At 38.3% G+C, this 24,362-nt stretch overlaps 1 protein-coding gene across 3 annotated transcripts in view; it reads left to right on the forward strand.

The window, feature by feature from the left end:
• The window catches only part of RFX7 (regulatory factor X7), a 79,487-nt gene that overhangs the window by 38,044 nt on the left and 17,081 nt on the right, over nt 1-24,362 (forward strand). For all 3 annotated transcript variants that reach the window (XM_045582262.1, XM_036441073.2, XM_036441089.2), the window contains 2 exons: nt 21,935-22,017; nt 23,402-23,524. In XM_045582262.1, the coding sequence (XP_045438218.1) occupies nt 21,935-22,017; nt 23,402-23,524 (206 nt within the window). The remainder of the gene's footprint in view (nt 1-21,934; nt 22,018-23,401; nt 23,525-24,362) is intronic.

The following is a 24,362-nucleotide window of genomic DNA, read 5'->3' on the forward strand; positions in this document are numbered from 1 at the left end:
TTCAGTATGACCCTGGCCAGGCGGCTTTGTCGGTTGGAGTGTCGGCCTGTGCACCAAAGGTTGTGATTCGATTTCCCGTCAGAGCACATACCTAAGTTATGGGTTCTTTTCCCGATCAGAGTGCATATAGAAGGCAACCGATCAGTGTTTCTGTATCACATCAATGTTTCTCTCTCCTCCCCTTTCCCCTTTCTTTCTCTCTAAAGTCAATAAAAGCATATCTTCCAATGAGGATAAAAAAGAAGAGAAAAATTCAGTCTGTTATCAAAATATATTCAAGAGTGCTATTAAGACTTTGGAAGGTGATGACTGGGATATTTTGTCAGGGGCTATTGACATTTTAATGACAGGTCATCTAATCCATGAATGTGGTATATCTCCATATTAGTTGGTTCTTCTGTAATTTCAGCAGTGACTTGTAATTTTCTGTATGTAGGTTTTCCATATGTTTTACTTAAATTACTTTGCTTAAAATAAGTATTTCAAGATTTTGGATGCTATCATGAATGGCATTTAAAAAAGCTTTGTTATCCAGTGTTTTATTGCTAATATTTACGTTGACCTAGTATTCTGTAAACTTAAGTTCACGAATTAGATCTAGTAGCTTATATGAAAAGTCCTTTAGATTTTCTACCTACTTAATCATATTGCACATGAAAATCATTCCAATCTAAATGCTTATTTATTTTTCTCACCTTGTACTGCTAGGACCTCTAGGATAATGTTGAATAGAAATGGTGAGAGTGGATTTCCTTCCCTGTTGTCAATCTTAGGGAAAACCATTCTTTCATTCACCTTACAGTATGACATTAGCATCATCTTTTTCGTGGATGCTCTTTTCAAGTTGAGCATGTTCCCTTCTATTCCTTTTTTGCTAAGGGGAGTTTATCATAAATATTTGTTGGATTTTATAAAATTATTTTTCTGCACTTTATCAAAATAATCATATGGTACTACTCTTGTTTGTTATTAATGTGGTAGACTACACTGAATTTTTAAAAGTAAACCATCCTTACATTCCTGTGATAAACTCCATATGTTGCATTATACTTTTATATATTGCTATTTTGGATTTGCTATTTTTTTTTAAAGACCTGTCTGTGTTAATTAGGGCTTTTGAGCTGTTGTTTTCTTATAATGTCTTTTTCTGTTTTTGGATATCTGGGTAATGCTGGCGTTTTGTAATGAATTGGGAAGTGTTTTTCCATTTTCTATTTTCTGAAGGAATTATTTAAAAGCATTACATTTTTCTTTAACTGATAGATTTCACTAGTGAAACCACCTGTGAGAAAGAATTTATAAAGCTATTAAATTCTTCTATTCTTAATGAAGTTTTGATATTTGTGTCTTTCAAGGAATTTGTTGATTATTGCGGTGTTATTAAATTTGTGTGTATGACATTGATAACATTACCTTATTGCCCTTTACTAGCTGTAGGATTTGAAGGAGTTATCTCTTATTCCTGATAATGACCATTTGTATCTTCTTTTTTTTGTTCTTGATCAGTTTGCCTCCAGGTTTAGTAATTTTATTGATCTTCCTTTAGAAGTTTTGGCTTCACTGATTTTCCTCTTTTGTTTTTGTCAGTTTTCCATTTTGTTTCTTTCCTAGTATGTATTATTTCTTTTCTTCTGCTTACTCCTGTTTTAACTACTACCAAGTTTTTAAATTATTAAACATACTACAATTTAAAAGATTAAAAAGTGTTACCACCTTCAGGTTAGGCCTTGTAGAAACCATACATTTGCTAACATATTGGGATTATTTTTTGGAATTCACAGTTTGACAGAAGAACAGAACTTGTCACATTCTCTATAGTAGGGGTGTCGAACTAAATCAGAGAAGGGGCCAAAATCTAAAATTCAGCCTAAATCGCGGGCCGAATGGTTTACTGAACAGTCATAAACTGTCATTGTGATGGAAACGCAGCGGAGTGCAGTGATGACAGCGTGGTGCGGGCCACGTTGCAAGGCCTGGCGGGACGGATTTGGCCCGTGGGCCTTGTGTTTGACACATGTGCTCTAGAGCATCCTTCCCTTTTCCTCAACTTAAGAATGCCACTTCCTTTCCCTGGGAAGAGATAACTGTCCTAAACAACCCACTCTCATCCCAAGTACAGACGGAGAACTAAAACTTTTTTGTATAGATTCAGGGAGGATTTAAGCAAGTGAAGTGGGACATACAGGCCAGAAACCAAGGGAAACTGATCAGTTTAGCAGAATGGCTCAGAGCTAAGGATGTGGGATGAAAAAGCCTGAGTTTGAATCTTTGCCCCTGCCATTATTGCTGTGGTTGATTCTAGACAGTTTTAACCAAATTTCTGTAACAAACTAAAAAAGGAGGTAATAGTGCCTAATCTATTGAGTTGTGAATACATATTAAATGAAATAACTAGTGTAAATACAGTGCCTGGCACATAGTAAGTATACAGGGCAGCTTCAGTTGAGGTCATTGCATATATGTGTGATTGGATGGTGTGAATCTAATTGACTTAATTACTAACTATAAATTTATGTTTCCAGAAGTTTAACTTTAGTCAAGGGTCATATTTTATATTCATCTCAGAACTTACTCACTTATGGAACCACTGAGAGGGAGTATTGAATCCCTCAAACATGGGAAGTAGAAGAGGGAGAAGGTTGGGAATCACTTGGCTAAAGCCATCCAGGAAGCCAGAAGGCACATAATATACTGATGCCAGTATCTACACTCCATACTCCCTCCCCTCCTTCTTTCCGATTTGGCTCAGAAAGCTGCTTTTATCTACTAGGAATGCATTCAGCTGCAGATAAAAGAAAACTTCATTTATTGGTGGTTTAAAGAAGAGTTCATGTCACCAATAAGTCCAAAGTTAGGCATTCAGGAAGTGGTGTAATAACAGCATTGCTACCAGAGTCCTGTGCTCTTTCTTCTCTGCTGTGTCATCTCTGTCCTGTTACATCGTAGATGGCTGCTGCACTTCCGCACCCTTTGTCCAAGGAAGACGGAAGGAAGGGCAAAGGGCTTTCTTCCAGGGAAGCTCTGTCAATATCTTCAGGATTCCTGCTTTTATTTTGAAAACCCACTTTAGGAATTCAGAGTAATAACCTCTAGAGTAGTGATTTTCAACTGGTGTCCCGCAAGAATTTTTAAAAACTGCAGTACCTGACTATTTAGTTAAGAGCACAACCTCTTTCCCCTTAGATTGTCAGATTTTAAAAATCACAACAGCCAACACAACAGCCGACAAATGTGAATGAATCAAAAGTACACCTATTTTTTTTGTCAGATCAGAAAAAAAAAAAAAAAAAAATGTTTTTTGTTGTTGTTTGTGTGTGTGTGTGTGTGTGCTGCAGAATTTTAGTAAATAGTTTATGTGTGCCATTGGATGAAAATGGTTGAAAATCACTGTTCTAGAGTAATGTCATACAATGTCACTTGGGTACCCCTAGCTGCAAGAAAAATTAGGACATAGAGTATTTTGCTTCCTAGCCTTTGTATCTGAGCAAGATACAGAAGGAGGTGGTTAACAATATGTATGAGTCCAACCTGTATGCTATACCTGCTTTCATGCCCCTACTTTTATGCACCCCCATAAAAAGTTCTGTACCCCTATTAAAGCTTTTGCCATATATGCTAATCACCAGATTCATTTTTCTTCTCCAAAAATCTTTTGGAAGTAAAGACAGTGTTTTATGGCTCTGTATCTAGTGCTTAGCACAGTGTCTTGTATATGGAAGACACTCAGTAAATAATTGAATGATTATTCTCAAATAATAACTGTCAAAAAGAATGTAAAATATCATATACACGTGATATCCTCTAAACAAAGAGTTTCTTTACATTCATTGTTATGATTATTATTAGCATTTATTGAATATTTATTACCATGTGCCAGACATTACATATTTCACCATTTAGTTCTCATCATTTGCCTATGAGGTTAATCTGTTATCATCCTCATTTTACAGATGAAGAAACAGGCTCAGACATGTTAAGTAACTTACCCAAGGTCATAAAACTTGCTAATTGGTGGAATTAGGCTTTTAATCCAGAGACCAGAGCCCAGGCTTTTAAAAACTATGATATATTATGTCATTTTTTTAAATGTCTGAAATATGAGCTTACCTGTGAATTTTTAAAATTCTACTTTATTTTATAATCAAGAAAATGTTTCTGAAATTAATTTTCCACCTTTAAAATTGATGTGAAATAAAAAAATTAAAAGTTGGCTTTAGCTTACTGAATTTGAATAATGAGTAATTCTAAATGCAGTCTGTTTTTTGCAAGCAGGTTGTTTGAATGCCATTTTAAAACTTACAGTATGCTCAGTAAAAATAGCTCAATAGTTTTAGTTATTCAAATTATTACAGTTGTGAACCTGTGGCACTATGAAATATGCTAAAAGTGAAAATATAAAATTGTACCTATGATATTTTTAATATATATTTTTATTGATTTTAGAGAGTAAAGGAGAGGGAAAGAGAGAGAGAAACATCAATGATGAGAGAATTATTAATTGGCTGCCTCCTGCATGCCCCCTTCTAGAGATCAAGCCAACAACCCAGGCATATGCCCTTGGCCAGAATCGAACCTGGAACCTTTCGATCCACAGCCAAATCGGCTAGGGCTGATTTTAGTTAATGTTAATCATAACCAACATGTATTAAATTTCTTTAGTTGTAACAATTTTAGATATACAATATTATTCTACATTTGTAAAGCTGATCCCATTATAGTTCTCATAACCAATGTAATAGTCAAAGTGTAAAACCTTACCCTTAACAAGTTCAACATTAGAGGATTAACTATACCCTAGCAGAGTTTGAAAGCTGCTCAATTCATATTAACTAATCTTTATATCTTAGTTCAGTTAAGTTAGTCTTACTTGATAGCCATAGCAAGGCCTAAAAGTGAGAGAAATAATACTTAATGTTTGGTGTAGAAAAAGTTTGATGAGAGTCAACCACAGGAGGATGGGAAATAATAATTCGTTTCCCAAAATGTGGTTCTTGGAAGAGTCTTTCCATAGGATGTTAATGTTATGCAAAAAAATGGTTCTAAAAATTAAATATGTTTCATGAACTCTGGAACAAAAGGTGTCTCAAAAAGCTGTTATTAATATGCCACTATATATCATGAATCTTAGAAAGTATTCAGTGTGTTCCAAACTTTTCCCCCTTTTATAACTGGTGATGTAGGGCCTACTGTTTGTGAAGTGATGGGTAAAATCCATAGGTAAGTTTCTAGAATAGAGAAACTACTTCTCACATGTTACCACTCAGAACTATCAGGGGATGGTGAATTTTGTGTTTCTACTACTGTGTTTTAGATTTTTATATCACCAGGAAACAATCTTCCCACCAGTTTGAATATCCAGATCCCGTAAATTGATTAGTTTTGCCTTGGGGTTATTAGAAGTGATAATAGTTAAAAGGGCAAAGGAAAATGACCATGTGTTTTGATTTCCCTTAGGAAAGGCTAATGCAAATAGTAAATAACTTTCTACCTTTCAAGAAATCAGTTGAAAGCAAGAAGAAAAATATTTCTGTTTGATGGACTAGTCCATTCAACAGCAATTCTGGTATGATTATAAAAGTAAGAGTAGACAATCTTTGTTTACTTCTTTTCTGCATTAGCTGGAAAAATAAAAGATTTAAATCCAGGAATAGAGGAGGCTGCGTATTTTAAATCTATTAAGTTCATATTTTAAACCTCCCAGGAAAAGTGTATTCTGCCTATTTTTAGAGCTCTGTAAGTGACCAGTGTTCTAAGAAAGGACTCTTATATATTGCCAACTACTTCTAGGTTTTAAAAAATGCAGTATTAGCCTTTTTTGGTGACTTTGCCTAGCTTAATAAAACTATTGCTTTGCAGAGAATGCTCTTTTGCACCTAGAAAGTCAAGTAAACTCACCGGGGCAAAAATTGGACATGTCCACTGAGTTTCTTTGTCGCGGCTGAGTGTATGAGTTTCCTGGCCTGTCAGCAATTCTGGGATAGAGTTTATTTGCGAGAGCTGACCAAAGGAGGACTTTCTGGGATTATCATTAGGAGAGGAAAGTTAAAAGCGATATGAGATTGCCAGAATGCCAGTTCCTTTTGGAGGTCTACAGAAACCTGTAACTAAGTGGCAGAGGCCATCATTCAGATTATTCAGTAGTGAGATAGGTTCCCTCCAAGGGAAAACTCTCAATAGGGTCCTCTGGCACAGGAATACAGTAGGAAACTCGAAAGGTTGAAATTGTGTTCAATCTGTAGTCAGTGTATCTGATAGGTCCTGAATACTAATTTAAGTAATCTTTAGGGCCGATGCTTTTTATCCCCTACCCCCACCAGAACAGTTTGTCCTCCCTAAGGAAGCAAACAAAAATTAACAGCCTAAGCCATGTTCTATAAATTTTTTTTCTTCTTTAGAGGGCACCCAAGCCTGTTATTAGATAAACCTTAAGAACCAACTTTCTGGGCACACATGTTGTCCATTACAAAATGTAAAGGCTGAAAAGCAAATCACTGCAGAGCTACTGCCTACGCCCTCTGAACAATCCTAGTAAGCTGGTAGAAACAGGTAGGGGGAAAGCAGGGCAAGCAGTCTGACTGTAGAAAGTCTGTTCATGTATCTTGGATATCTATGTGGAAGTTCAAGAGTACCTGGCTTCTCACCGGGCTCATATCTGGAATGCTGCAATAACGAATATTCCCTGGGTATAACCTTTCTAGTATCATTTCATCTTGGTTTATGGCATCTTATTCATATGGCTTGCTCTGAATCTTAAGTATATTTCAGAGATCTGGATTCTAAAACATATGGTTTCTCAGATACGAATGGCAATAACAAGCAGGCTTTGTCCAGCTAATCAGAGTCTAGTGCACATGTGTCAAACACAAGGCCCGCGGGCCAAATCCGTCCCGCCAGGCCTTGCAATGTGGCCCACACCGCGCTGTCATCACTGCACTCCGCTGCGTTTCCATCACAATGACAGTTTATGACTGTTCAGTAAACCATTCGGCCCGCGATTTAGGCTGGATTTTAGATTTTGGCCCCTTCTCTGATTGAGTTCGACACCCCTAGTGCTTATGGCTCTGGAAGAACTCATTCCTTGACCCTGTAGACAAGAGGAGCTATACTGGAGACCACAGACTATATTTCAAATTTCAAATTGGTTGCCATATTTAAAAATTAAAATTTCAAAATTGGGAGAGTTCACAGAAAAAAATTAGATGTCTGGTTTCTCTTGAAAAATTAAGACACAGAGTTCTTATTTCTGTATGACCACAGTAGAAGTTACTCCTTTAACACAGGATAGATATATGCTCTCCAGTCTTCTCAATCCCTGACATGCTTAGCTCCTCAACATAGATATTTTTGTTACCTACAGTCTAGTTTAGTCATTTGCATTACCTGCTTGGCATTTGAGGTTGTGACCTCTGTGTTCGATTCTTTTGGGGCAAGGCTCTTCTGAAAGCCACAGGATTGGGGAGCTGTCAGTGTTCATGAGGACAGAGAGTGAGAAGGAAGCTTCTGTTTTTGCCTCTGTTAGGTGGCTTTTCTTTACTCTCAGTTCTTGCCCTGGCTGGCTGTTACCGCAGCCAGTCCATAGGAAGCCAAAGCAGGGTAGAAGAAAGATAGCAACTCTCTTGAGTCTTTCACGGCGCAAAACATTTTTTATCTTCTTACTTCCACGAAGCCTTTCTTGATAGCTCTTGTTTAAATTATATCCCCTTCCAACGCTTTTTTTTTTTTCTTTTTTAAAAATATTTTTATTGATTTTAGAGATAGAAGAAGTGATAGGGAGAGGGAGAGAGAAACATCCATGTGAATGTGAAAGGGAAACATCAACTGGCTACCTCCTGCACAACCCCTACCAGAGATTCTGCCCAAAACCCAAATGTGCCCTGACCAGGAATCAGACTGGTGACCTTTCAGTGCATGGGAAGATGCTCAACCAACTGAGCCACACTGGCCAGGGCCCAGCACTTTTTCTTTATAGCATTTGTCATCATCATGTAACATTTTTTATGAGAGCCAGACTAGTATTATTAGAATGGGACTTTCTGAGGTAGATCACACACTCTCAGAAGTAAAAATGTCACAAAAGCAATGATCTGTGTAAGGCTGTGCCATTTGGAGGGTTTTAAAACTCCTTTTATAACACGTTAAGCAGATGAGGTTTTTTATCTTCACTCTGGGAGGACAGCTCGGGGCGTGGCAAAAGTAGGTTTACAGTTGTGTAACTGTTTATTTTTGTACAAGACAGTTTATTTTTGTACTAGTGGCCCCTGCACGAAGATTCGTGCAATAGGCCTTCCTTCCCCTGGCTGCTGGCACTGGTTTTCCTCCAGCACTTGGGGCCCAGGCCGGAGCCTTCAGTCCTCGCTCCTGTAAGCTCCCTCTGCTCCCCACCCTCCTCCTCATAGCAGGCATCCTGCCCCGCCCAGCCACTCTGCACCTGCTTGTGTGCTGCCCAGAGGCCCCCATCTTTGTTGGGTTAATTTGTATTCTCACTCCTGATTGGCTGGTGGGTGTCACGAAGTGACAGTAATTTGCATGTTTCTCTTTTTTTCATTTATATTACTATTTAATTATTATTTTTTATACAACTGTAAACTTATCTTTGCCATACCCTGTGTAGATAATGTTTTTCTTTTATTTTTTTCTCCTTGTTAATTTTTGTGTCTTAATTATAAAAAATACTGTAACCATTGTCAGCTAGCTTTCACATTCATTTTATTGTCTCAAAGAGGAGTAGGAAAGGATACAATAGAAATCTCTCACTATTACCTGAAAGAAACTCAATTTTCATTAATACTGTATTCAGAGATTGGCATAATAAATAAGCATGTGCTCTGGTAGACAACAAATTAATTCTTACAGCATTCTAGTTTTTCTCTTCTTTTTTTTTTAAAATATATATATATTTTATTGATTTTTGTACAGAGAGGAAGGGAGAGAGAGAGTTAGAAACATTGATGAGAGAGAGCCATCGATCAGCTGCCTCTTGCACACCCTCTACTGGGGATATGCCCGCAACCAAGGCACATGCCCTTGACCGGAATCAAACCCGGGACCCTTCAGTCCCCAAGCCGACGCTCTATCCATTGAGCCAAACCGATCTTGGCATAGTTTTTCTCTTCTTTGTAAGTCATTTCAAACTTACAGAAAAGTAGAGTAGGAGAGAAAGATAGGAAAGCTTTATGGGGAGCAGAGACAGGAATTAAAGAACGGACTTTTCCTCTCTGGGCCTAACCTTTGTTGAGATTGTAGCTTTATAATTTTGAAGAATTGATTAGAAATTCAATTTTTTGGAAGCATAGTAGTAGCTGGGTTCTCATCTTTTCTTTCCATGCTGAAAGTTAAAAACTGACTAGAATGGTCCAAACCTCCTTCTCTCTAGCACCCTAATCCCTATCCCCAGTCACTGGTGCATGTGTGTCTTCTCAGGCAGCATACAGAAAGAAACATTGATAGTTACCAGAGTGATCCAGAGAAATATTACATGATCAAAAGGATGGTCACTTTTTGGAGAATTTAACTATGAGCAGAGTCTTCTCCCTGTTTCACAGGGACACACATCTGTGGGTTAGTGAACCCTCTGCCTTGCTCTGTTACTATTTTAGCAATATGCTCTTGTCTCCACATTTTATTTGGTCTTTAGTCATTTGGGTACTTATGTAGCCATGAAACTTGTTACCTTGTTATTCATTATTTCAGTTTCATAGGTTCAACTTCCTTTTTTATTAGTAAGCCCTAGGCAGGGCGGGGCAGGGCCAAACCATATTTTGGAACACATTCATAAAAATGACCACTGTTTAAATACAGTTAACGCCCTTGGCAATCTCTTTAACTTTAAAAAAATACATGATTTAATACATTCTCAATTTTAGGTACACACAGAATTTTCTCAGAAATATCTTACATATCTACCTTGGAGTGTGAATTTTTCAGTGTTTATATTGCAGTCCCTTAGTGCTCCTTGAAATCAGAATTCCTCTAGGCTTGGTTGAAAAGGGTTTTTGTTTTGTTAGCTTTTTTTTTTTTCTTTTTTTTTTTCTTCAGATGGTTGTGAATTCTGTACGTTACCTAGCAGAATTATTGATAGTAAGAAGAAAGTGAGAAACAGATTTTGAGTTTTGCTGAAGTTTACTTGTCAGCCTTGCTATGCCATAGTAACGGATGTCTTTTAAATGAACTTAGATCACATTCCTATCTCAGAACATTTTGAACAATTAAAACCATTTTCATTTTACATCTAATTTAGTATGTTTATACAGTAAATCCTCACATTAATACTAGTACAGTAACAGTTACTTTTCGCATTTGGTTTATATTTTTTGAACTGAGAATAGAAAAAAGTTTCCCCTTGTATTTTTATAGTAGGTAGCTCTCTCAAAAAAAAAAAGAAAAAGAAAAAATCTCTCCCTCCCTCCCTCCCTCCCTCCCTCCCTCTCTCTCTCTCTCTCTCTCTCTCTCTCTCTCTCTCTCTCTCTCTCTCTCTGACACATACACACACACACAGACACACACACACACACACATACACACACACATACTGTATCATTCTCATAGCAAGTTAGGAAACTAAAAATTAAGAATTGTAAACAAAAACCATTGGCAGAGTCCTCATACCTTGACCTTTATCTTCCTTATTCAGTCATGTGGAAGCACAGCTTTCACGACTGATGGGCCTGAGAGAGTATATGTATATCAGGCATGTGGATTGTTTCTGTAAATTAAAGAAAGGCTATAGGGTAAGGTTAGACATTCCCCTTCTGGTCCTTCAGTCAGGGGAGCTGGTGGAGAAAGAGGCCTTTTCGTAACTATGCTCCTGAATTAGTGTCACCTGAGGAGAAAGATAATTAGCATTTTTTTTCCACATTTTATTTTTATAGTTTACAAAATCAAGGGCAGACAAAGTCAAATGTGATTATCCTATCAACAGATACATTTTCCCTCCAGGCAAGGTAGCTTAACTGAAGAAACAGTCAAACTGGATAATTTAGGCTTCTGGATTTTAAGCTGACTGTTCTCAAACTTAAATTAAAACTTTAAAAAAAAACCTTTTTTGATACCAGTTTGAAAAGTGAAGTATAAAGATCTAATTATGATACCTGTTGGTTATCTTCCATCCAATCTCAGCCATTGTCAACCTGGACCTTTCTTTGAAAGGTGTGTATGCATCTCAACAGGAGAGTTTCCGGTGCTTCTGGAAATAAAACCAATACACCTTGCATGTAATTTCACTGTCAAGAGTTTGCATGGAACCGTCTCTATTCTGTCTTTGATTGTTATTTTCTTTATAAGCATCAGCTCTTCCCCAATTTTATGACCTTGAAGGAAAAAAAATTTAACACTTGAAGGAAGTGTCATAACAGGAAATGCATCACTGCAAAGAAATTTATGTCAAACAGGAAAAATCCTTTTTTTTATTAACATTTGAGAAATTGATTCAAGATGGTCTCAAAAAATAGGAGCAGATTTCCACTATACTGTATTCTATGTCAGTAAAGAGTAGGAACATATTTCCTTACCATCTGCTTGAAGGTCTTCAAGTTTTAGTAATAAAACATAAAAAATTCTCACTGGTTCTCTGCAACCCATCTGGTATGTATTGACAGTTCAGAGACAGATGTCCTACACAGACAAACAGAAACACTAAAAAATAACTCTTTAAAACATGGATATTGTTTTAGGTTTTTTTTTTTTTTTTATGACAGAAGACAACATGTAGAAAGTTATATATTTTATTCCCAGTTCAACCTGGGAAAAGCCTTTATTTCTGACCTATTTTGCTTAGATTGATTCCTTTTCTTTCTAGTAGCCTAATTATTAGAAATATTTTCTAATTTGGATTTAATTAATGGCTCAGGAGGAAATTTTAATTATTTTGCTCTTACCCCAAGGAAAGTCAATGATAGTGGAACATTGTCTTCAATAACTATGCCCAAGTCTAATGCTCACATAAAAATCTAGGAGCCTTGCTCTTATGGCATATCTCCCAAGTTAGAGGTCACCAGGCTAAATATTTCCTAAATTTCTTTAAATGTTTGCTTTTTCAAATAAAAGATTCTATACTTGTTGATAGAATTGAATTATAAACTCTCCTGCCAAATTTTATTTTAAGCAATTCTATAATTCAGAATATTTATGTAATATTTATGTACTTTGGAAATTGCTTTTAATTCCCCAAAATTCACCATTTACCACTGTTTTACATATTTAAAAATTAATAATCAGTTTGAATGGCTTGCTTAATGTCACAAAGCTAGTGAGTGGCAAATCTGGGATCAGATACAGGCCTTCTGATTCTATATCCTATACCTTACCACTGTACTCCTTCGAGTAAATTAGATATGAAGGGTCAGTCAATCAAGCTCAAGTAGCAGCTGCCTCATTCATCTATAATATATAATAGAGGTCCTTTATTTTTGTTAGCTGTTAATTTATCAGTAGGATGCTTACTACTTAACCTCAGATTTATAAAAGTTTCATCAAAGCTGCTTTATTCTGTTAATCAGCTACTGGGCAATATTCTTATATTAAAAGTTTCTGTGACATAAGTTCAAGTTCAGTGAATCATTTAGATGGAGCATGAAAAATTACAAAGGAATCAGTGAATTCTTCAATAAATTATACTGGGACAATTAAGCAAGCCCTGTGGGAAACTTTTAATTAGATCCCTCCCTTCTTTGTATGTTAAATTCCAGAGAAATTAAAGACCTGCACACCTAAATGTGAAAAACAAAACTTTAAAAAGATAATAGTGGATATCATTATGACATTGGGAGAGGAAAGGATTTCAAAACAAGATGCAAAAATCACAGATTATAAATGAAAAGATTGATATATTTGCCTGGAAATTATCACATGACTCAATAAACAAAATGAAAAGATAAGCTATAACTAGGGGAAGATATTAGCTGCACTTACAACTAATAGAGGATTAATATATACAAACTACAGAATAAATATCTGTGTGTGTGTGTGTGTGTGTGTGTGTATTTTGTCCCACTTTTAAATGTGCATTTCTTGAGCAGTGGTTATCCAGATGTGATCCCATGACCAGCATGACTGGGAACTTGTAAAAATCGAGATTCTCAGGCCCTCACTCCTGACCTACTGAATCAGAACCTCTGGAACTTGGAGGTGCAGTCCTACAATCTTTAAACATCTCCCCAGGTGTTTCTGATGCATTGGTAAAATTTGACAGCCATTGTATTAAATTCAAATGATAAATAATATGAAAAGATACTCAGTTTTATCATCAATCAGAAAATGTAAAATAAAACAATCAGATACCCTGTTTCCCTGAAAATAAGACAGTGTCTTATATTAATTTTTGCTCCCAAAGATGCGCTAGGTCTTATTTTCAGGGGATGTCTTATTTTTCCATGAAGAAGAATACGGTACACATTTATTGTTAAATGAAAATAAAGGAAATTTATTACCTGTATACGGTACAGTAGTACGGTAGTTGTCAACACAAACCAGACAAACTGTGAATCCTACAGTATCAAGAATTTACTCATTTATTCAATGACAATCATGTCATCATCTTCTGGAACATCATCATAACAATCCAATTCCTGAATTTCCTGGTGAATTTCTTGTGACTCCATTTCTTTCAGAATCAGTGGACCAAATCTCTCATGTTTAGCCTGGGGGGGGGGGGGCTATTTTCAGGGGGATGCCTTATATTTCACTCAGAAGGAAACCTGTAAGTAAGTCTTATTTTCGGAGGATTTCTTATTTTCGGGGAAACACGGTACTTTGGGTAATTGTATCCATGAGATTAGCTGAATTTAAATCTTAAATTTTAACAGGGATGTAGAGAAATTATATTAATAGTATTGGTGTAGGAAGTATAAATTGGCATAACAGTTTTGGGGAGTAATTTGGAAAAACTCAATAAAATTGATGATGTATATCCTTTATGACCAAGTAATTCTTTTAGGTACAAGTAATTCTTTTAATAGATACATATTATAGAAAAAAACTTTAAAAAGATAAATCTTTACTGTTCAGATTATTACAATTGTACTTCTTCCCCCTCTTCCCCCACCCCCCCCTCCATAGTCTCCTCCAACCGGGTCCCACCCTTACACACACACACACACACACACACACACACACACACACACACCGGTCCTCATCCATAGGTGTACGGTTTTTGTCCAGTCTCTTCCCGCACTTCCCACTCCCCTTTCCCCCCAAGAATTGTCAGTCCACTCCCTTTCTGTGCCCCTGATTCTATTATATTCACCAGTTTATTCTGTTCATCAGATTTTTTATTCACTTGACTTTTAGATTCACTTGTTGATAGATATGTATTTGCTCATAATTTTTAATCTTTACCTTTTTCTTCTTCTTCCTCTTCTTAAAGAATATCCTTCAGCATTTCATATAATACTGATTTGGTGGTGATGAACTCCTTTAGCTTTTTCTTATCTGTAAAGCTCTTTATCTGCCCTTCAATTCTGAATGATAGCTTTGCTGGGTAGAGTAATCTTGGTTGTAGGTTCTTGCTATTCATCACTTGGAATATTTCTTGCCACTCCTCTCTGGCCTGCATAGTTTCAGTTGAGAAATCAGCTGACAGTCATATAGGTGCTCCCTTATAGGTAACTAACTGTTTTCTTTTGATGTTTTTAATATTCTCTCTTTGTCTTTTGCTCTTGGCATTTTAATTATGACATGTCTTGGTGTGGTCCTCTTTGGATTCCTTTTGTTTGGGGTTCTCTGTGCTTCCTGGACTTGTAAGTCTATTTTGTTCACCAGGTAGGGGGAGTTTTCTGTCATTATTTCTTCAAGTAGATTTTCAGTATCTTGCTCTCTCTCTTCTTCTGGCACCCCCATAATGCTTGAAGTTGTCCAGAGGCTCCTTAACACTATCTTCATATTTTGGATTCTTCTTTTTTTTTTTTCCTCCTTCTTCTTTGTATTTCAAATCTTTGACTTGATTCTTGTGATCTTCTAGTCTGCTTTTGGATCTCTGTATATTATTTTCTATTTCAGAAAGTGTATTCTTAGTTTCTAGGTTTTTTTTGTTTTTGTTTTTTCATATCCTCGAGGGTTTCACTAAATTTATCAGCCTTTCCTGGAAAATTATTGAGAAATTTTTAACTGGTTTTGAACTCTATCTCTAGTCATTTGCTTTCCTCCATTTCTTTCATTTGTGATCTGTTTCTTTGTCTCCGCATCTTGCCTGCTTCCCTGAGTTGATAGAGTGGCTTTGTGTGCTAGATGTCCTATAAGGCCCAGTGGCTCAGCCTCCCCAGTTACCTGATGTGTTCACTCTTGGTACACACCTTTGTGGGCTGTGTGCACAGTCTTATTGTAGTTAAGCCTTGATTGTTGTTGGTATCACTGGGAGAAATTGACCTCCAGGCCAATTGGCTGTGACGATCAGTTGTGTCTATGATGGAAGAACTTCTGTGCTGGAAATACCCTTATGAGGCAAGACTTGCTTCAGCTGGGCTTTGGTGCTCACTGTGTCTGCCCCCTGAGTGTGTCCCTTACGGATCTGAGGAGTTGTAATCTGGATGGTCCTACTCTGACCACTGGGTACACTGGTTCTTGGATCTCCAAGAAGGTGCTAATTTAGCCTCTGCCTGAGGCCACCGAACAGGAGCTACAGATATATCTGCAGATTCCTCTACTTTGGGTTTTGGAGGTGCCCAGATGAGGCCCAGCTGCCAAGCAATTCAAACTGCTGTGAAGCCTGGGGCCTTCTTTTGGATGTTTTGGGTCTCTCTGACTCAGTTGCAGTTTTTTAGGTAAGTTTAGATTTCAAAGAACCAGATCATTCATATGCAAAAGCCTCTGCGAACAGCTTGGATGGTTTGGAGTCTCAGGGCAGAGCAAACACCAATGGCTTCCCATAGCCCTTCCCTAAGAGGTCCTTGGGTTTCAGTGTCCCTTGGTAATCGCTGCAAGCACTTCTGAGAGAAAGCCATCCTCGAGTTTTGCCCGCTGCCAGACAATCCTGTTTCTCCCCTTATGAGTGTGGGTCCCCAGAGTCTCGCCCGGAACTGGAGTACAAAGCAGTCGGGAACTTGTGTCTTTCTCCGGGCTGAGAAAGCCAGCCATGTACTCAGTTGCCAGCCCTCTCCGCACACACACGGGTGCACAACTGAGTACCTCTGCCTTCCACAGCTCCTCTGGGTCTCAGTGTGCTTTCTCTTCCCTTCTAGTTATAGAATTTCCACTTAGCTAGCCTTCTTGTGGTTTTGGTTGATGTCTGTTTTGTCTTTTAGTTGTAGTTTTTAAGTTGTTGTGTGAGGCAGCAAGTTCAAGTGTTTACCTTTTCCGTCGTTTTGGTTTCTCTGATTATGTGTCCAGAAAAAACTCTTGTGCGGTGACATAGCAGTTACAAATAAGGATTTTCATTGCAATAATATTTGAAATAGTGAGATTTTTATAGTAAGTAATTTACTTATTAGAGAAATGAATAAACTGGTCTCAATCCATATAACATTATTGTATAAATCTGTTTAAAAATCAAAGAATTATGAACTAAATGTGGCAAAAGTTAGCATCTTTTAAATATGGATAGTGATACATGTGCTTCTACTTTGTAGACTTCCTTTTAAATACTTTAACATTTTACATTTTAAGTGGAGTATTAAAATACTAAAAGCATTCCCATCTGGCTCTGTTTATCTTTCAAGATTTTCCCTCAAAAGGTGATTGAGTTTAGACAAACCAAGTTTTTCAGTCTAGTTGAGGGGGGGAAGATATAACCAGACACTGAAATCATTTTTTAAAACAATCAGTAAATGTGAATTTATTGAATTTTTTTCCTGATTAATTGCTATGGCCCAGAGTAGAGGGACAAAGAGGAATATTGTAGGATCGTGTGTAAAACAGTTATTAGAGTTTAATTTTTCACTAATATTTTTATTAATAGTAGTAAAGTAAAAGTTAAGTGGAAGAGAGCATGAAGGTTGTTGTGTGTTCTAAACTGGTATTTCTCACTTTTTTTTTTTTTTAGATCAATTTTATGATTAGGCCACTGATACTTCAGGCTTATTTTGTTATGTAGCATAGCCTATTTTTATAAACGTGAATTCATATATTCTTGTTTAATATAATTTCAAAATAAGTTAAATATTCTAAAAATGAATGAATGTAAGCTTTTCTTAATTACAGAGAGGAACCCTTTTCTTCTCCCCACATTTTTATAATATCTGCATATATAAAAGGGGCTTTTAGTGGGCTAGGCTATGCTACATAACAAAATAAGCCTGAAGTATCAGTGGCCTAATCATAAAATTTTATTTTCATTCATGTTATGGGTACTGCACAAGTCATAGGAGGCCCCTGCTCTACATAGTCCCTCAGGAACTTTATTGGCAGGCACATGGCTTCAAAATTGCCACTAAGGGGGGAAAAGGATAGAGGTGACATATCGATTCTTAACTATGTCAGCTGAGAAATCATATACATCACTTTTGCTCACTTCAGGGCCTAGGCTAACTGTAAAGGAGGCTGAGAAATGTAGGTGAGCAAATGGTGTTTTAGGTGGAAGTGGAGTTCTTGCGATGTCTTGATTAAAAGAATTTCCTGAGACTCGCACCGGAGGATGAGTAATATTTTTTCAGGTGGAAATAAACCCATGTGTTTCCAATGTCCCATTTCTTTCCATCTCCCTAGGGAAGCAGTTCAGTCTTGTCTTCAGCACGGCCAGAATAAAGGCCACTGCCCATAGTTTCTGCTCCATATTAAAGACGAGTCCAGTCCAGCATCCTGCATGTGTGTGGCATGTGGCTGATAAGGCCATGGTGGCTATGGAGAGAGAACGTGTGGTCAAGGAGCAAGAATAAGAGAGAGGGAACTCTGGGGATTTTAACCAAGCTTCTTCAAACTAACCAATTAACTTCCCAAGATTCCATGCCCTTCTAGCCAATCCATTGTTCCCCAGACTGCCGGGCAAGCACCTCTCCTTTGTCACTCCAGCTTCTGCGCGTGTGCCTATCTCCCTCTCTCTCGCCAACATTCTAGTACAGATGGGGGAAGGGAGGGTGCTAATCCTCTTGGGGGAGCAATACTGGGTGAAGCTGTAGCTTCCTCGTAAAGCTTCCCAGGTGAACGTGCTTACAGTGTCTGACTTCCCTTTGCTTTCTTAACTTTATTAATATTAACTAGCTAATTATGGCGATAACAATGGGATATTTGATGGAACACTATTTGTATCCCATGTAGCTCCATGCTACTGGTCTTTGTGTGAATATTCTTCATCAGCCATCAGAAGAGAATGAGATTGAGTGGTAGAATTCCAACACCAAACTTCACCTCAAACCTCTAAAAGTAACTTGATTTTGTATACCTTGCATTGTACCTTTATTTTCCTCTGGATCACATGATATCTAAGTGAATATTGAATCAGGTAGTTAGAAACAAGCTTTTCTGTCGAGAATGAGAAAGATTAAAGCAGGGGTCCTCAAACTTTTTAAAGTGGGGGCCAGATCACGGTCCCTCAGAGAGCTGGAGGGCCGGACTATATGAACTACTAATTCCTACTGTAACACCTCAGCTGCGCTCACTGCCCAAAAAACCTGGCGGGCCGGATCAGACTCCTCTGCGGGCCGCATGTGGCCCACGGGCCGTAGTTTGAAGACTCCTGGATTAAAGTATGTTTAGGTCATTGGCAACAGTAAGTCTATAGCATTGCTTTGTTTTTATGGGCAGAGGTTCGAAAAGTTTTATAAATATATGCTTACTAGAGGCCTTGTGCATGTAAATTCATGCATGGGGGGGAGGGGTCCCTATGTCTGACCTACCCCCTCTCACAATCCGGGAGACCTCAGAGGTGGGAGGTGACCTGACAATGAAGGGAAGGTGACGCCCTATCACACCTCTGCTGCTGTCATTGCCAGCAGCACAAGCCTTTGGCAGCCCTGGACGGCTGGGCAGCCGCCATCCAAGGCTTGCCTGTGCCTTGGGTCAGCCCTAGGCGGCTGGGCAGCCATCAACCGAGGCTTGCCTGCCACATGGGCAGGCTCTGGGTGGCTGGAGGGTAGAGGGGACTGGGGGACTCTGGAGGCAGGCACACAGCCATCTTGTGGCTCTGGATATCGCCATCTTTGAGGGTGTGGCAGTTAATTAGCATATTCCCTCCTTATTGGCTGTGGGCACCGCCATCTTTGCGATGGCAGTGAGGGTTAGTTAGCATATTCCCTCTTTATTCGATGGGATTTGAATGGTATGATGACGTGGGTCTGCTTGCTTATTTGGAGTACTATCATCATACTGTGCATTATATCTCCACGGCTTATTCATTTCATAACTGGAAATGTTACCTTTTGTATCCCTTTACCCATTTCACCTCCCCCACCTCAGGCCACCACCAATCTGTTCTCTGTATCCATTTAGCTCCTTGTGTAGGGGGTAGGAATTCGGGAACTTGTTTGTTTTATTTGGTTGGTGGTGGTTGTTGTCGTTTAGATTCCACCTGTAAGGGAGAAATATAATATTTATCTATTTCTGTCTGATTTACTTCACTTGGCATGATACCTCCAAGGTACATCCTTGCTCTCATACATGGAATGGTTTTATTCTTTTTTTATGGCTGAATGAATATACTGTCTATACTAATAAAAGGGTAATATGCTAATTAGTCCAGGAGACCTTCCAGATGTCCTTCTAGACAAAGTCACGATGGCAGGGCCAAGGCAGAGGCAGTTAGGGGAGATCAGGCCAGGAGGGGAGGGAAGTTGAGGGCGAGCAGGCCAGCGGGAGGGCCAATTGGGGTGAGCAGGCTGGCAGGGGGTGCAGTTGGGAGCGAGCAGGCCTGCAGTGGGGGACAGTTGGGGGTGATCAGGCCAGTGGGGGCAGGGGCAGTTGGGGGGGTAGGCTGGTCAGGGGAGCAATGGGGGTCAAGCAGGCTGGCAGGGGGTGGTCAGTTGGGGGTAAGCAGGCTGACAGGCAGAATGGTTAGGGGCTGGCAGGCAGACAGACAGCCAGGAGAGCAGTTAGGAGCCAGTGGTCCCAGATTGCAATAGGGACATCCATCTGTGGAATCGGGCCTAAACTAGCAGTTGGACACCCCCTGAGGGGTTCCAGATTGGAGAGGGTGCATGCCAGGCTGAGGGACTATTCCCCCCCACACCCTGTACATGAATTTTGTGCACTAGCCCACCAGTCTTACCTAATAAAGAGGGAATATGCCAATTCACCATCACACCCTCACAAAGATGGGGCACCCACAGCCAATAAGGAGGGAATACGATAATTGGCTGCTATGCCCTCAAAGATGGCGGTGCCCACAATCACAAGATGGCAGCGCCCAGTCCCCTCAGTGCTGCCAGGCACTTGCCTCCAGAGCCCCCTAGTCCCCTCAGCCCCACTGCTGCTCAGGGTTGGCCCGAGGCACAAGCAAGCCTCAGGTGGTGGCTGCCCAGCTGACACCCGAGGCACAGGCAAGCCTTGGATGCCAGCTTCCCAGCCAGTGTCCGAGGTACAGGAGAGCCTCGGATGGCAGCTGCCCAGCCGCCCAGGGCTTCCCGAGGCTCAGGTAACCAGGGCCGGCCAAGGCTTGTGCTGCTGGCAGTGGCAGCAGCAGAGGTGTGATGGGGCGTTGCCGTCCCCTGATTGCTGGGTTGCCTCCTGGCCCTGAGGGCTCCAGGACTGTGAGAGGGGGCAGGCCAGACTAAGGGACCCCCTTCCCCCCTGCAGTACATGAATTTTCATGCACCTGTGTGTGTGTGTGTGTGTGTGTGTGTGTGTGTGTCACATTTTATATACTATATATATATATATATATCACATTGTATATAATATATATATCACATTTTCTTTATTTAGAAAATGATGTTTTGTATTACATTTTCTTGAACTTTGCCCATAATTATACTTAAAGGGTTTTTTTGTAATGTAACCTACTTTGGATTTAATGTGATAGGCATTGTTAGCAGTAAGTGGTTGATGTTAATGATGTTCAATAAAAAGTATTTTAGGAACTATATTTAAGACAGATTAAAGTGGGAAGGAGTTAATGGCAGGTTAGGTATTTTAATAATTTGAGAATCATTTTAAGTTCCTTAAGGGCAAGGATAATTGTTGTGTTTATCTATGTGTTTTATTATGTAAGAATAAATTCTGCCACCACAACTTTGAATAATGTGCCCACATTTTCATTTGCAATACAATTAATTGCTATCAAAATTTCACTATGATATTTTTATTGTAATAGGATTTATAGCATATTTAAAGCTATTATTCTGTGGCAAACTCAGCTGGGAAAGAAAGCTATATGGTCCTGTAGGTAGCAGAAATTCTTTTAAAAAGTACATTTATAGACAAAATGACAGTTACAGAACAGTAGCTATAGGGAATCATGTAACTTGGTTCTCCAAGAAGCAGCCATTATTGCAAGAAGAGAATAGTTAACATCTGCATAGTGCAGAAAAGGTTGTTGGTTGTACTTCAGTGTTTTTAAACTCTGTTCCATCCACAGGTGACAGCATCATTTAGTCACATGTTCTGGGTTTTTGAGACTTAGGAAAGGATCCTAGAAATTTTCTCATCTAGTTTATGTTGTAAGGTTAGGTTAAGACTAATAATAAATATTCTCTTGACTCCCAGTCTAGTACTTTTCATTCTTTAAATGTGATTAAAAATGACAAACTTTGTCCATAGTTTTATTTAGACGTAGAGTATAAGCATTAATAGGAAAGTTCCATTTTCTCTCTCTCTCTCTCTCTCTCTCTCTCTCTCTCTCTCTCTCTCTCTCTCTCTCTCTCTCTCTATCTCTTTCTTTACATGCAATACACTTATCAAACATCTTAACTATTATTTTAATGATGAAGGGGGAAAAAGAATAGATTTTGTTTTCTTTGGCAGGTGATCATTCAATCCGGTTTAAACTTAGTATTTTATTTTTAAACTGATGTTAATAAATTACAAGACAAAAACGATGTTTTTAAAATGACCTTTCCTTTCAACCCTTTGTAAACAGCAAGAAGTCGAGAAGTTTACAGACCTAGAGAAACTCTACCTCTACCTTCAGCTGCCTTCTGGCCTCAGCAGTGGAGAGAAAAGGTATGTCTGCTTTTCTTTGCCTTACTTAGCTCCAGTGTCTACCGGACACCCCTAAAGTCCTCAGGAAACAGAGTGGCAAACAGTCGATCTTTTTAGTTCTGGATCATATTTAGTTAAGTGTTTACTTACTGTTTTTGCTAATTTGTGTTACTGGGTAAATGCTGTGGAATGCAGTTTTGGTTGTATTTTATTTTATAAATAGATTAATATTTTTATGCAGTATATAGGGATTGTGAAAATTGAAAAGAATACCAAAGAATAAGTACATAAGTCTGTGAACAATAAAGTAACTGCAAGAGTTGTTTAAGTACTGTCAGGTGAGTATATCACAGAATATTAAAAAGAAAAAAGTGAGTTGCCTATAGGAAGCATGAATTTCTGATAAATGTAAGATGTTTTAAGTGTGTGGGGGTGTTACTATATTTTCATATAAAAATATTGTCACATCTAAAATTTAGAGTCAGTGGTGGTTCATGCATTAATGCTCTTTAAGTTTCTATACCGTTATTAAAATATCTCTCATAATTAATTTTATTCACATAATTTATACAAAGAAAATTTTGTTACTTTAAAATTGTGTGTAAAAATAAAAGGAATGAAAAGTTTGTTGTTTGTACCTCATTTTCCTTTGACCAAAATTTATAACTATTTTAATTATTTTCTGTCCTAGAAAATTACGCAGTATCTTCTTTAGAATTAAATAAATTATTGTTATAGTTAGCTGAGATTGATATCAGAATCTTTAGCGGAGCTTAATCTATCTTAGGTGTCTATTTCATGAAATTAGTTTATAAATACACTGTCATATAATGAAAACTTATGATAATTAGTGGTGGTGCTAGCCTGGAGAGGGGACCTAGTTATAGGAAGGAATGTAGGGGATATTTGTCCTTTTAAGGTCACTCTGGTGTGAAATACATTCTGGAGCATAGAGGGCTTTCGTAAGACTTCAGGGTAGTTACTTGGGAATGCTAAGCAAATAGGAAGTAAAAAATTGCTTCCATAACTTCTATTTTAAAAGTTTGATGATTTGGCAAGTAAACAAGCAAAGTAAGTGAGCAACTACCCAATTAGAGACAAATTTGGCCAAAACAAATACTTAATGTTGCCAATGCTCTGTCACCTCTGCCACTTTAAAAATGGCGAAGTGGGCTGGAACAGGATATTAACTTTAGTCCAACACTAGCTGCAGAAAATGGTCCACAACCACAGGTGGATGACTTGAATATAGATGGCTGGGAATCCCGTGCTGTGTGCATGTCCTCAGTTAGGTTCGGTCATTTAGAGTGTGTTCGCACACAATTATTTAGTGGAACATTATCTCAAAAATTCTCAATGAATTGCTATCTAGTTCGGCTAAAATGTGTTTTTGTTTTATGATTAGTGATCAGAACGCTATGTCATCTAGTCGGGCACAACAAAAGCATGCCTTTTTCTGGATTCGAAATACTCTAGAGGAACATCCTGAGACTTCACTGCCCAAACAGGAAGTCTATGATGAGTACAAGTAAGTATTATGTATATACGTCAGTCATGGTGATGTATTAAAGAGCTGAAGTACTCTGTTTGGCTACAGTGATTTATCATTGGTGAATATCACAGTGAATATCACTCTATAATAAACATATAGAGTTTAACTTATAAATTGATGATATTCCTTGCATCTCTAAATTTCTCAGGTAGCATATGAGCAAAGGACAGGATTACTAAATAAAAGGATCTTTCTAGAGTTCACCTAGATGACTGGAGGCCTGTTTGAGGTTAAGGGACAGTGGCATAGGATTGCTGAATAAAAGTGTTCGGGTAGAGTTCTTAAAGATAACAAGAGGGGTATACCTAGAGTTAGAAGGAAAGTGGAAGGCAGTAAAAAAAGTCAGTGCATACGGGAAAACTAAAACATGTTTTTTTTATATTTACAAATTTTATAGATCCAAACCTTTTGTGTGTTTTTTATTTTTTTTTTTGTTAATTCTCACCTGAGGACATTTTTCAGGTGATTTTTAGAGAGACTGGAAGAGAGAGACATTGATGTGAGAGAAATATATCGATTAGTTGCCTCCTGCATGTGCCCCAACTGGGGCCAGGGATTGAACCTGCAAACCAGATATGTGCCCTTGACCAGGAAACGAACCCTCAACCTTTCAGGGCTTGGGCCAACTCTCTAACCTCTGAACAGTAGTGGCCAGGACATGAATTCAAAACTTTTTAAGTCCTCTGTAGAAAAAGAAAAAGATAGGTTTCTGGGGTGTTGTGAATTACTTAATCATGGATGAGAGGGTTTATTCAGTGGCTGGCACATATTAGACACTCAAATAATTTTGATTATATAGGTAATTTATTTAAAC

This window comes from Pipistrellus kuhlii, unplaced genomic scaffold (assembly GCF_014108245.1).
Source record: "Pipistrellus kuhlii isolate mPipKuh1 unplaced genomic scaffold, mPipKuh1.p scaffold_m20_p_1, whole genome shotgun sequence".
Taxonomy (NCBI): Eukaryota; Metazoa; Chordata; class Mammalia; order Chiroptera; family Vespertilionidae; genus Pipistrellus; species Pipistrellus kuhlii.